The 14,095-nt window shown below is 42.4% G+C and overlaps 1 protein-coding gene across 1 annotated transcript in view; it reads right to left on the bottom strand.

Annotated features, from left to right (window-relative positions):
* Nucleotides 1-14,095, bottom strand: part of Dct (dopachrome tautomerase) — a 50,517-nt gene that overhangs the window by 15,616 nt on the left and 20,806 nt on the right. The window contains exon 6 of the mRNA XM_004651046.2: nt 12,483-12,618. Coding sequence (XP_004651103.2) covers nt 12,483-12,618 — 136 coding nt within the window. The remainder of the gene's footprint in view (nt 1-12,482; nt 12,619-14,095) is intronic.

Raw genomic sequence — 14,095 nt, 5'->3', positions numbered from 1 at the left:
TCTGTCCCTCTCAAATAAATGAATAAAAATAAACAAAAATAAATAAATAAATAAATAAATAAATAAATAAATAAATAAATAAAAAGTTGGACTGAAGAGATGGCTTAGTGGTTAAAGTGTTTGCCTGCAAAGCCTAAGGACCCAGGTTCAATTCCTTAGTACCCACATATGTTAGATGCACAATGTGGCACATGCGTCTGGAGTTTGTTTGCATAGCTAGGTGCCCTGGCACACTCACCCACCCCCAAATAACTAAATTTTTTAAAAATAAAATTTAAAATATGTTTTAGAAGTTAAAAGTCATGAATAAACAGTTAGGACAATCTTCCTAAGTAAATGAAGTCCCAATGGCAGTTTCTTTAAAAACAATAAAGCTTCTTATTTTATGATTTTTTTAAAAAAATTCTTGCCTTTTTCTACCAAGGATTTGAAGCAACATATAATGAAGATGTTTGTTTCACCTTTCCCTAAATATGCCACATGTAATAGGTGTGAAATAATTAAATAACACTCAGGATTTCTACTTGGCTCGCTGAGCTCTACCATGGGAAGCATATTTCCACGAGGAACAAGAAATCATTTCGTACAGAATAAGTGCATGGATGTGAAGACATAACAAGAAAACTGGTGTCCATGAGCCAGGAGGAAGGCCCTCATCATACGTGGTTAGGTTCATGCATGACTCATGGACGTCGCGGCAATGAGATGGTGATTCGAGCTGCCCGGCCATTGTTATAGCAGCCTGAATGTGGACAACAGTGTCCTCTGGGTCCAGCTCAGCAAACATGGTCCATGTTTCCCATTTCATTATAATATCCTCTCCCTATCCTTCCCCTTCATCCACCCTCTCACCGGACCCTGAACAAACAGGATAGAAGGGAATTTTGGGGCATTTTGAAGAAGTTTCATCTGCAAGACACCCTCTTGCTTAGACATTTTTTTTTTTACATGTGTGATGTGTGTGGTATGTGTGCCTGCATGGGTGCATATGTGGGTGAGCATACATGTACATGTGTGAGCATGCATGTGGTGGCCAGGGGAGAACCATGGGCTGTAATCCGCAGGTAGATGGTCTCAATTGGCTTGGAACTCACCCACTAAGCTAGAGCAACTGACGAATGAGTCCCGGGGATCAACCTGCCTGTGTCCCCCCGCACTGGGATTTTAGGCATGCACCAGCATATCCAGCTCTTACACTGGATCCAGGGCTCAAATTCAGGTCCTCATCCTTGCAAAGAAAGCACTTTACCAACTGATCTGTCTCCCCAGCCCTGATCCTTTCTAGGTTTATAATGGCAGCACTATATGTAAAATATATGTATGAATATACAAGCATACAAATGAATGCCCTGCATATAATATAATATAATTCATATAACATAACATAATATAGTATGATATAATATAATAAAAAGAATGCAAAGGAAAATGTCATAGGGACTATAATTTCAGTTGCTAACTCCTTGAAAAAGAAAGCTCATGCTATAAGGAGTAAGCTCCGAACAGACGCAAACAGAATGCTGCAACAGGATTCTGATGAATATAACTTTGAAAGCAGCAATCAGGTCAACATGCATCATAATGAGTCAACACGGGGGTTGGAGGGATGGCTTAGTGGTTAAGGCATTTGCCTGCAAAGCCAGAGGATCCAGGTTTGATTCCCCAAGGGGGCACACGCGTCTGGAGTTCATTTGCTTTGGCTGGAGGCCCTGGCATGCCCATTCTCTCTCCCCCCCTCTTTGTCTGTCAAATAAATAAGTAAAAACAAAATTTAAAAAAGAGACAACACAAGCTAAAGTCAGAGAACCATGGTGAGGCTGGAAGAGAGCACAGCCCCACAGGACATTTCTGCCACAAAATTATCCAGACTCTACAAGATGGGCACTTGAATTAATGCTGTGCCATCTTAGAGCCACACAACAAACTGTGGCTTGCTGATGTGTCCATGTTTTATTTGACCTAGCATTAAAATGGCCCCTTTAGGGCTGGAGAGATGGCTTAGAGGTTAAGGCACTTGCCCGCGAAGCCTAAGGACCCAGGTTCGAGTCTCCAGGTCCCATGTGAGCCAGATGCACATGGCGGCACATGCATCTGGAGTTCATTTGCAGTGGCTAGAGGCCCTGGTGTGCCCAATCTCACCATCTCTAACAAATAAATCAATCAGAAAGTGACCCCTTGAAGTGATATGTAACACTTGCCTAGTTAGCATCCCCCAGTCTGAACCCACAGACATTTCTGCCACCCCAGGGCCCTTCCTTCCAAGCAGGTCGTCAGCCATTCTGTCAGACGCTTCAGCTGTTCTAAAACTCACCAAGATGTTATGGCACCGAGGAGAGAGTGACTGCACGTCTGTTACATTAAACGTGCCTATTAAGTAAGTAAATACCGCATTTAAGAAGCATAGATACAATAAAACCATGAGCCCCATCTTTTCAAAAGCCATGAAAAATTATTCAGGCGTGCCCTCTGCCAACGAGGGCTCATTCTGATTAGCATGATGTAACAGAACGAAATTACCCCTGCTCTAATGAAAGCAATTGTGATGGGATCAAGTTAAGAAGCGTTTAAACTGACAAAAGGGAAAATCGTTAGAAGAATGAACATGGGAAAAATCTGGGAGAAGGAATCTTGTTTTTATAGTCCCTGCCCAGACCCTTTCTTGTTGATGAGCATATTTTCATAGCTTCTCTGAACTTTATCTTCCCCATATTGAAAACAAGGAGAGGAGCTCACCATACACAGCTGGGTGAAGTTGGAACAATTATGTTCACCTCAACACTTGAAATAGAGGCTGTCACAGAATAAATGCTTGATAATGCCACAGCCTCCTAATAAGAAAATGACAGTTACAGAAAGGGTGCTGGGGACCGAGCCCGGGGCCTCACAAATGCTTGTCACATGCTCCCCGGCCAGTACAAAACTTCACTGAGAAGACAGAGAGATGGCTCAATGGTTAAGGCGCTCGCCTATCAAGCTTAAGGACCCAGGTTCGATTCCCCAGGACCCATGTAAACCAGATACACAAGGTGGCACATGTGTCTAGAGTTCATTTGCAGTGGCTAGAGGCCCTGGTGCACCCATTCTCTCTCCTTCTCTCTCTCTCTCTCTCTCTCTCTCTCTCCCATCTACCTCACTCTCTCTCAAATGAATAAATAAGTTATCTTTAAGAAAATTCACTGGGCATGAAAGTGTCAGGTTGTATGTGGTGTTAATAATCATACTAACTTCCCAAAAAACTAAATTATACACTTTATATACCCATATTATTATGCTTTCCGTAAATAATATATAAACAGGGATGTCCTTTGTTACTCATTTACACAGAGAACAAATAGCTTTCATTAAGTCTGACTCTATTGGATATTTCAGGTTTATTTTCTTTTTTCTTTTATTCAGAAGTCAGGAACACACACATCACAAGTGAACGCAAGCGCGCTTTTAAAATGCATTGAAAAGATGCTAAGCTTTCGCTCTTAGAGGAGGAATGCAAATTAAAGTCATCAAAGAACCTTCTCACCAGAATGGCAGGATAAGATGGAGACAAAACACACACACACACACACACACACACACACACACACACACGTACACACACACACGTACACATCATGACAAGACAAGGGCGCTGTGGGCCTGCCACACGGGTCTTAGGAGGGACTGTACTTCAGCCTTTCAGAGGCATTTCTGCAAGAGTCTGCAAATGTCAAATGCAGTCACGCACCCTGCAGCCTGGGCCTCTATACAGCCTGCTTACCTGCCATGTTCTAGGCTTTTTGCAGCATGATTTGGGAGAAAAAGATTAGAAACTGCTAGAGGCTGGAGAGACGGCTTCGTGTTTAAGGTACTTGCCCATGAAGCTTAAGGACCCAGGATCCACGTAAGCCAGATGCACAAGGTGGTGCAAGTGTTTGGAGTTCATTTACAGTGGCTGGCGTGCCCATTCTCTTGCTCTCTTTCTATCTGCCTCTCTATTTCTCAGATAAATTAAAAAAATTAATTAAAAAAAAAGGTTAGACACTGCTAAATGTTGGTTATGGTTCAAATTTGTAAATATCTGTTATGGTTTAAATGTGTAAATATGTTTTATCCCCACTATAGTTGATGTTGACATTTAATTCCCTACATGAAGGTACTGGTAAGCCATGGGAGAGTCGCTGCTAGGGAAGTTTGGTATGAGCTACACTGGGCTACATCAGTCTTTCATCTTCCTCTCTTACACACACACTCTCTTCTGTTTGCACCTGAGTTGGCTCTACATGAGGTCTCGTAAGAGGGCAATTTTGTCAGGATCATGCTCTTAGACCAGAACAAGAACTAAATAAATCTCTTTCCTGTATTACATACCCAGCTTCAGGCATTCTCTTATTGCCACACCCACACAAAATGGACTAAAACAATGTCCATCAATGAAAGACTAGTTAAATATTTCAGGATCGCCAGGCATGGTGGTGCATACCTTTAATCCCAGAACTCAGGAAGCAGAGGTAGGAGGATCACCATGAGTTTGAGGCCACCCTGAGACTACATAGTGAATTCCAGGTCAGCCTGAGCTAGAGTGAGACCCTACCTCAAAAAAACTAAAACAATAACAATAAAAATAAATGTCAGGATAAATTCATATAATACAGGACCATAGAGACAGGAAACAACGAAAAAGAAAAAATGTTTATGAACTAATATAGAGTAATTTTTAAAAAAAGGAAGAAAAGGAGGGAGAGACAGAGGGAGGGAGGGAGGGAAGGAAGGAAGGAAGGAAGGAAGGAAGGAAGGAAGGAAGGAAGGAAGGAAGGAAGGGAGGGAGGGAGGGAGGAAAACTGGCTATAGCATTTGTCATTTGGATAAATATGTAAACCTATTTGCTTCTATATTTACAAAATGTATTTGGAGAACAAGATGACAGTGGGATAGCAAACTATGAAAGATGGCAGTCATACAGGGCCTTCATGCTGAACATTATGAGTCTTTTACGTGGATTGTTTATTGTGAAGTCCTAAGATTTAAAATTTTGGAGGAGGGTTGGTGGTATAGTTCAGTGACAGAGCACATGCTTAGCAAATCTGAAGCCCTGGGTTCAAGCCCAGCACCAAATAAAATGTAAAATTTAAGGAACTAAGCAACAGCCCTACAGTTAAGTGAACTAAGTGAAAGTGGGTCAATTATATAATATGTGCATTATACTTGTAAGTGTATACAACTTGAGGACATCAGCAAAAATAAACATAAAATTGAAATGGAATTATGGGCATTTTATAGATTTTTTAAAAAAATATTTTTATTTGTTTGGAGGCAAAGAGATAGGAGAGAGGGAGAGGGAGAGAGAGAATGGGCATGCTGGGGCCTCCAGCCAGTGCTAACAAGCTCCAGATGCATGCACATTGTGCATCTGGCTTTACATGGGTACTGGGGAATTGAACTCAGGCAGCTGGGATTTGCAGGCAAGTACGTTAGCCACTGAGCCATCTCTCCAGCTCCCATTTTATAGCTTTTTCACCAACTGTCAGTAACTATAAACTATATAAAAAACCCCATCCAACTCATTAAAAATAAAAATTTGACATAAAACAATATTACTCTAAATCCTAAAAAGCATTAACCTCATGATAATTTTTGTTATCTAAAGAAAAATAAACTGGTACCATTTTAAGTCCTTTGAGTCTTGGAGAGGAAAATGCAATGTTCTATACTTCTTTCCAAAATGTTCAACTAAATTCATACCAGTTCAGAAGCATTCCATATTTGTTATCAGGACCTTTTAGTTTTCCAATTTTTTTTGGAGGCAAGCCCAATAGACTGACCTTCTTTTTTAATGATACACAGAGTGAATTGGCACACCATGGTCTTCTAGCCACTGCAATTGAACTCCAGACCGATGTCCCACCTTGTGCGTGTGCGACCTTGCACATTTGTGTCATTCTGTGTGTCTGACTTACGTGGGATCCGGAGGGTCAAGCATGGGTCCTTAGCCTTAACTGCTAAGTCATCTCTCCAGTCCTGGTTTTCCAACTGTTATCACAGTCTAGACTAGCAGTGTCAAAAGGGATCTCACAGAGCTAACTCAGTGTAGCCTGTTCATTTGTAGAAGTTTATTTTCTCCTGCTTTATATTCCAAAAAGTAATGGGTCTAGCTTGTGCACTGATCATTGCTAAGAAATATGAATCTGAAAGGATGGCTCAGTGGCTAAGAGAGCTTCCTGCACAAGCACCCATGTGGAAAAAGAAAAAAAGCCCATTATGGTCATGTACTCTGGTAATTTCAGCCCTAAAAGTGAGGGGGGAGCATGGACAGAGACAGAAGAATTACTATAATTGTTTGCTGGTCAGCTAGTCTGACCAAAAACAGTGAGCTCCAAGCTTTGCCTCAAGGAAATAAAGCAGAAGATACAGTTAGCTTCTGGGATAAGGCACCCAAGCTGATATGGGGAAAGGGTGTAGAGGGGCTGATGGACAACAGAGGAAGCATCTCAATGGCAGGAGAAAGCAGGGCATGAACAGAGAGTGGACATCGCTTCTGCCACAGTGGGTGGACAACAGCAGCAAGAAAGTGAGCCAAGCTCTGGCAAAGGGGAGCTGGCTGTAACAAGCACCCCAAAAGCCTGCCTCTGGTAACACACCTCCTCAAGCAAGGCTCCACTTCCCAAATTAGCCCCGGCTGGGTCCAAGCACTCAAGGCACATGGGTTTATGCGGGGCGTCTCATTCAAACCCTCACAATTCCCGCCATCCTTTCCCAGGCTCCCCTCCTGCTTGTCCGTCCACACCCATCTGCGTACTCACATGTGTATGCACAATACACACATGCATGCATGTGTGTACACAAACCACACATATGCCTTAGGAAAGAGAAACTGAAAGAACTCACCGTTTGTACTTTCTAAAAGAATAACACTAAAATGACAATGAGATACTACCCCAATCCAGCCAGAGTCCTGTTACCAAAAAGACAAAGTAGGAGGGCCCATGAGGATGTGGACACTGGAGAACCTTTATAGACTGTTGGCATACAATTAGTAAAGCCATCCTAGAAAACAGTATGGAGACTCATCCAAAAAAAAAAAAAAAATTACAACACCGTATGATACAATAATCCCACTACTGGATGTCGATCTAAAGGAGATCTAAATTGTCAAGAGGGAAAAGTTTGCCAAATACCTGTAACTCTCATTTTCTCATAGAATAAGTGTCCATCACAGGAATTGTTTTTTTTTTAATATTTTATATTTATTTATTTATTTGACAGAGAGAAAGAGGGAGAGAGAGAGAGAATGGGTGTGTCAGGGCTCCAACCACAGCAAACGAACTCCAGACTTGTGTGCCCCCTTATGCATCTGGCTTATGTGGGTCCTTTGGCTTTGAAGGCAAACACCTTAACTGATAAACCATCCCTCCAGCCCAGGAGGATCGATTTTTAAAACATGGCACACATATACAATGAAAGACTATTCTGTTATTTGGTTTATTTATTTGTTTGTTTGTTTATTTATTTATTTATGAGAGAGAAAAAGGCAGAGAGAGACAGAGAGAGACAGGGGGAGACAGAATGGGTGTATCAGGGCCTCCACCACTGCAAATGAACTTTAGACGCATGCACCACCTCGTGCGTCTGGCTTATGTGGGTCCTGGGGAATTAACTGGGGAATTAAACCGGGGTCCTTTGGCTTTGCAGGCAAGTGCCTTAGCTGCTAAGCCATCTTCTCCATCCCTATTCTGTTATTAAAAAGGATAGTCAGTTGCCTCTGGGAGCACATGGAGGAACCCGAGGGCGTTATGCTAGCTAGAATAAGTCAGGCACACAGAGGCAGACACTGCGTGACCTCATTTAAATAGAATTCAAGAACATCTGCAGGAACTGGGGAGAGTATTGCTCATTTTTCACACAGTTATTTCTCAGGAGTTAACTACCTTTGCAATCTATTGGCTTCCTCCCCTTCTATTTTCTTTCTTGGATTATATCTGAAGTTAATACAGAAGGCAGCAAGGCTTGGCATGCCTGTGGCCTAATCTTATTTTCCATGACAAATATGTGCATTTGCTTCACCTATCTTAAACATTATTGGAATTTCAGCTTTTCCTGCACTTTAACGTCCTGCTTACCTTTTATTGTGATCATACCCCATTTTGTATTTCTCTTGCTTAAAGAGATTTCACAAAAATATTTTTAATAAAAAGCTGCATGCAGTATATTTGCATAAATTGCCTCATGAATTTGAAATCCTAGAAGCTGTAACATTATGAAACTATGATGGTTTAGCTTAAATCTCAATATGCAAAAAAAAAAAAAATCATTTACAGCTAAATTGGCTTCAACATAAAATGCTTTGTAAATAGCCTGAAGTTAAGTGTGGGCTCTGAAACTAATGCCAAGACATTATTCCTTCTATGCTTCCAAAGAAAACGGTTACTTTTTTGTTTGTATGTGTGTATATGATACCACTGACACAGAAAAAAAAATGAAATTTTAAATATGGAAGATCTTAAAAGTAATAAAGATTTCACTCGGGAGATGGCTGAGCGGATAAAGGTGCTTGTTTGCAAAGCCTGGCAGTCCAGGTTTGATTCCTCAGCACCCACAAACGCCAGATGTCCAAAGCAGTGTGCGTGCCTTGAGTTCATTGGCCACAGCACGCGGCCATGGCGTGCCATCCTCATGTTTGTGCCCTCTCTCCCTCTCTTCCTCCCTGATCTCTGTCTCCTTTCTCCTTCCTTTTCTCCCTCTCTCTGTAGCAGATAAGGAGAAGCATTTTTTAAAAAGTAATGAAAATGAAGATGGCTGCACATCCAGCATCTTTGAAGTATCTGTAAGTTACAGGCTCTTTATCCGTAAAGCAGCGTGGACTCTCACCTAGAGCACGGGAAAATATGACTGAAGGAAATTGACTTAGTGAGACCCTGTCTCAAAAACGAAACAGTTCTCTCTCTCTCCCTCTACCTGTCTTTCTCTCTGTGTCTGTTGCTCCCAAATAAATAAATAAATAATTTAAAAAAAAATAATAAGGGCTGGAGAGATGGCGTAGCGGTTAAGCGCTTGCCTGTGAAGCCTAAGGACCCCGGTTCGAGGCTCGGTTCCCCAGGTCCCACGTTAGCCAGATGCACAAGGGGGCGCACGTGTCTGGAGTTCGTTTGCAGAGGCTGGAAGCCCTGGCGCGCCCATTCTCTCTCTCTCCCTCTATCTGTCTTTCTCTCTGTGTCTGTCGCTCTCAAATAAATAAATAAATAATTTAAAAAAAAAAAAAACAGCAAGAAGAGCCAGAGAAAAGGCTTCATAACCCTGCTACAGAACACTTAACCCTTACAGCAGGTGCTGGCAGACTAAATTCTGACCATACTGTGTTAAATGAAATAAGAAAAGCACAGACAAATGCTGCATGGGCCCGCCGCCTGCTTTTCTAAGTAACGTTTCTATTGGAATGCCACGCTTATTGGCTTGTATGCTGGCTTTAGCTGTTTTCATGCTAGTGTGAGCGTTGAGTAACTATCAGGGAGAAAGAGAAAGTCCAGGATATTTGCTATCTGGTCACTGACAGATAACTGTGGCCAGTCCCTGTGCACTTAGTGAGCTTCCTCCAAAGAAGGAGACAATCATCGCACAGAGGGGCAAGTTACTAGCATCACTTGATTTCCTTCAGGAGGAGAGGAAGGTTTGGAATCTCATCCTCAACTCGTCAGAGGATCTCATGGGTCGAAGCATATTATTTCAAAGTACTGTATTAAAGGTATGGTGCCATTTTCCTTATTCACATATTGTATGTACAAATTATATATAGTAGAATGTACATGCTATAATTAAAACCTTCACAGACATTTAGTATAGATGAACCATACAGAAGGTAGACATTGGATATCTAGGCACAAGCTGATGGATGGAATGATAGCCAGAGATGAGCTGAAACATGGCCAGAGGCCTTGAATGAGGCAGGCACTGTAGAGATGGCAAAGGTGCCCTCACAAATGGGTCCCCACCTGGCTAGAGCTTGGGCCCAATTTTCCGCATTCCTGGCGTGCCTATCATGGATTGGTATTACATAAATCTAAGAAGGGAAATAATTTTTAGAGGGAAGAGCCATTCCCTACCACCTCCTTCCATCTCAGGATTCCCTGACACTCAGCTTGGCCACATTTCAGTTGACCTACTTAGAAAACTACTTAGACCTGAGAGACACCATCCATCACACCACCAGGCAAGCTAAAATTCACTGGAAACGACACCTTGACACTCATCTCTTTTTTTTTTTTTTTTTGTACCCCAAGTCCAGTTTAAAAACAAAACAAAACAAAACAATAAATCACCTTCAAAATTCCTCTGACTTTGAGCTTGTCAGTGAGTTGCCTCAAGGCACAACTGTCTGCCACGGAGCACAAGATAAAGAACCTTAATTGAGATTTGGAAATCCAAGCCCAGCACATAGCTCTCTAATTCTCTCCCAGCGACAACCACAATAGACACGATCACTTTAAAGATAACATTTGAACTTTCTAGAGCATCATTGTGCTATCCTGTCTGGTGAGAGTAACTCTAATAAGCCTGCCACAAGATCCAATCATGTGGTTGAATGACATTCCCAAGATGGCATAAGATAGGACTAGGTGAAAACCATTTCACTTTGAATCCTTCTTTCTATGCTGCCATCATTAAAGGGGTCCAGTAAAATAAGTCTGCGACAAAGTGATGAACTGAACTGAATAGTCCTCTCACGACCCCAGTGAACTCTTCACCCTCGACGCATCCCTACATTTGGAGATGTGACTTTTAATTAGGTAGTGAGGTTCACTGGGATCTGAAGAGTGAGGCCCTGGTATGATAAGATTAGAGTCCTTCGAAGAAGCGACCCTGGAACCTTATTCCCTCTCTCTCCATCACGGAAGTCACAGTGAAGGGCCCAGAAAGAGATCCTTTATCAGGTGCTCCAACAGCAGCCATCTACATCTTGGACTTCTGGCCCTCCAGGACAGTGGGTATAAATACCTGATGTTTAAGCTGTCCACTCTGTGAGTTTTAATTTATTTTGTGAGGCAAGTTCAATAAACTGGCCTGTTTGTTTTTTTTTTTTTTTAATGCAAGAGAGAGAGAGAGAGAATTGGCACACCAGGGCCTGCAGCCACTGCAGTCGAACTCCAGGCGCACGTGCCACCTTGTGCGCATGTGTGACCTTGTGCTCTTGCATCACCTTGTGCGTCTGGCTCACGTGGGATCTGAAGAGTAGAACATGGTTCCTTAGGCTTCACAGGCAAGTGCCTTAACCACGAAGCCATCGCTCCAACCCAGTCTGTGAAATTTTATTACAAGACCCTGAGAAAATAAAGAAGCACTGAGGTGCGAAATATTCTGGAAGAACAAAAGAGGGTAATTGGGAACCAGGCGTGGTGGTGCACACCTTTAATCCCAGCACTCGGGAGGCAGAGGTAGGTGGATTGCTATGAGTTTGAGGCCACCCTGAGAGTACAGAGTGAATTCCAGGTCAGCCTGAGCTAGAGTGAGACCCTACCTCGAAAAACCAAAAAAAAAAAAGGGCACCTACTGTAAGGGTTAAGTGTTCTGTAGCAGGGTTATGATGCCTTTTCTCTGGCTCTTTTTGCTATTTTGCTTTTGAGACAGGGTCTCCCTATGTCATCAGCTTCCTGCAATATCCCTTCAGTCATATTCTCCCCCTGGCCTACGTGACAGTCCATGTTACTTTATGGATAAAGAACCTGTAACTTGCAGATACTTCTAAACTCAAAATGCTTTCAAAGGAAAAGAGGGCAAAAGGTCACATTTCTTTTCATAATGGCTCCCAACCAATCTGGACACTGTCAACTGAAGTAAACCCTTTCCTCCCTTGTGCTGTTTCTGGCTGGATGATTTGTCCCAGCAATGAGAAGGTAACTGTGATGGGACTTCATAGGCTGTTTACTCTAGTGTGGATTAAAATCAATTCATCAGAGCCGGGTGTAGTGGCGCATGGCTTTAATGGCAGCTCTTGGGAGGCTGAGGTAGGAGGATCGCCGTGAGTTCGAGGCCACCCTGAGACTAGAGTGAATTCCAGATCAGCCTGAGCTAGAGTGAGACCCTACCTCAAATAAAAAAGAAAATAAATTTCACACCGGGTGTGGTGGCACACATCTTTAATACCTGCACTTAGGAGGCAGAAGTAGGAGGATCGCCGTGAGTCTGAGGCTGCCCTGAGACTACATAGTGAATTCCAGGTCAGCCTGGACCAGAGTGAAACCCTACCTCAAAAAAAAAAACAAAAATAAAAATCAGCCAGGCGCGGTGGCGCACACCTTTCCCAGCACTCAGGAGGCAGAGGTAGGAGGATCGCCACAAGTTCAATGCCACCCTGAGACTATATAAGTGAATTCCAGGTCAGCCTGGGCTAGAATGAAACCCTGCCTCAGAAAAAAAAAAATCATCTATGAATATATCACATTGTTCACACAGACAATGAAACACCAACTCCAACATATGATCGAGACAGCTTCTCATCTGTTCTGAGTCTCTGAACGTACCACAAAGACGGGATCGTTGGCAGCTGAATGTGGCAAGGCATTTGTCCCGTTCAGGAAGGAGTGAACCAAATTGTGAAGGCTTGTAACTCGAGAGTCCAGTGTCCCGTCTGCTTTGTCAAAGCCTTCCAGGGCATTCCTGACAGAAACCAGCACGTCAGTTACAGCAGGTAAAGACTGACACAGTCTCTGTGTTCCCATCTAGCTCTCCTAACCTGAGATGGATGGGGAGGCGAGAGGCTCTTCACACCCAGCTGACAAGAGCGAGCTCCAACCTTAATGACAATCTTCTACCAGGGGAGGGACTTTTCAATTAATGCTACTTTTGCAGCTCCTTGCTTAAATTGTACCTTTTTTGTGTGTAGTTTATGATAATTGTTTTACCTTCATACCTGTTTCTTATGCCCTTGAAGGACAGAGTCTGTATTTTCTTCATATGTTTATTGTCAGGGATCTGTATTCTGCCCAGAACATCGTCTGTGATCAGTAACTTTTTTTAAATACACCTACTACATATTAACATATAATCTTGCCGGGCGTGGTGGCGCACGCCTTTAATCCTAGCACTCGGGAGGCAGAGGTAGGAGGATCGCTGTGAGTTTGAGGCCCCCCTGAGACGACATAGTTAATTCCAGGTCATCCTGGACCAGAGTGAGACCCTACCTCAAAAAAATTTATATATATATGTATATATATATATGATCCTATATCCATATGTCTCAATAAATATGCCTTTGGCTTCACTGTCAGATATTTGGTATTCTAAACACACCCTGGCCATCCACTTATCCTTCTCTCTTCCCCCTGCCCACTTTCAGGAAATTCAGTTATCTTCACCCTAACACACTGAGGCCTTAAAGTAAGACTACCCTACAATCATGGGAGAAAATGCATATTTTTGTGACCCTACTCCTGGAGTTTCTGGCTCAATAACTGTAGACTGCATCCCAACAATGTGCACTCTAACCAGCTCACAAAGCATGCCCGTGAGGGTGCTCTGAGAACCACATTTCAAGGTCTACTCTCCCAACTCAAACCCACAGGGAAAGTCCTGTGGCTAAACACCATTTTGATCACAATGAAAAACCAGTGCAGGTTTCTTTTTATACCAGTCTTAAATGTCACCCTTGATCTACTTTGACACTACTCTCAGGCCTATGTCCACTTCCAGCACAAGCCCAAAGCCTGGCTACATTTATGCTAAGTCCTGTTCTCTGTCCCTTACCCTGCACAAGGTAGATAATTTATCAGGAGATGAGAGAAAGACTATCTACTGTAGGAAGGTCATGACTCTATCTACTATCCCCTTCTGGAAATCCTATCCTTTTGTTAAAATAATATTTCTATACATGTTTCCATAATTCTTAAAGTCTTTGGGGATAGGATAAAACTAATAGTTTGTCTTCATATTTTAAATATTAAATTGCCATTGTTAACACAATAATTTGAGTTGAAGATTGCCTGCACATTCCTCTGAGAGCTCAGACTCTAAATATTTAAGTCTGTGGCTGATGGATTTCCAATGTCAACATTCAAGAAACTAAAGAAAAATAAATAAATAAAAGGGGCACGGACACTTTTAAAGTACAATGCTTAATGAAGAGTCCTTGTTTGAA

Source organism: Jaculus jaculus, chromosome 3 (genome assembly GCF_020740685.1).
Source record: "Jaculus jaculus isolate mJacJac1 chromosome 3, mJacJac1.mat.Y.cur, whole genome shotgun sequence".
Lineage (NCBI taxonomy): Eukaryota > Metazoa > Chordata > Mammalia > Rodentia > Dipodidae > Jaculus > Jaculus jaculus.
Note: the sequence above shows the minus strand (reverse complement) of the source record. Positions and strands in the feature narration are given on the sequence as shown.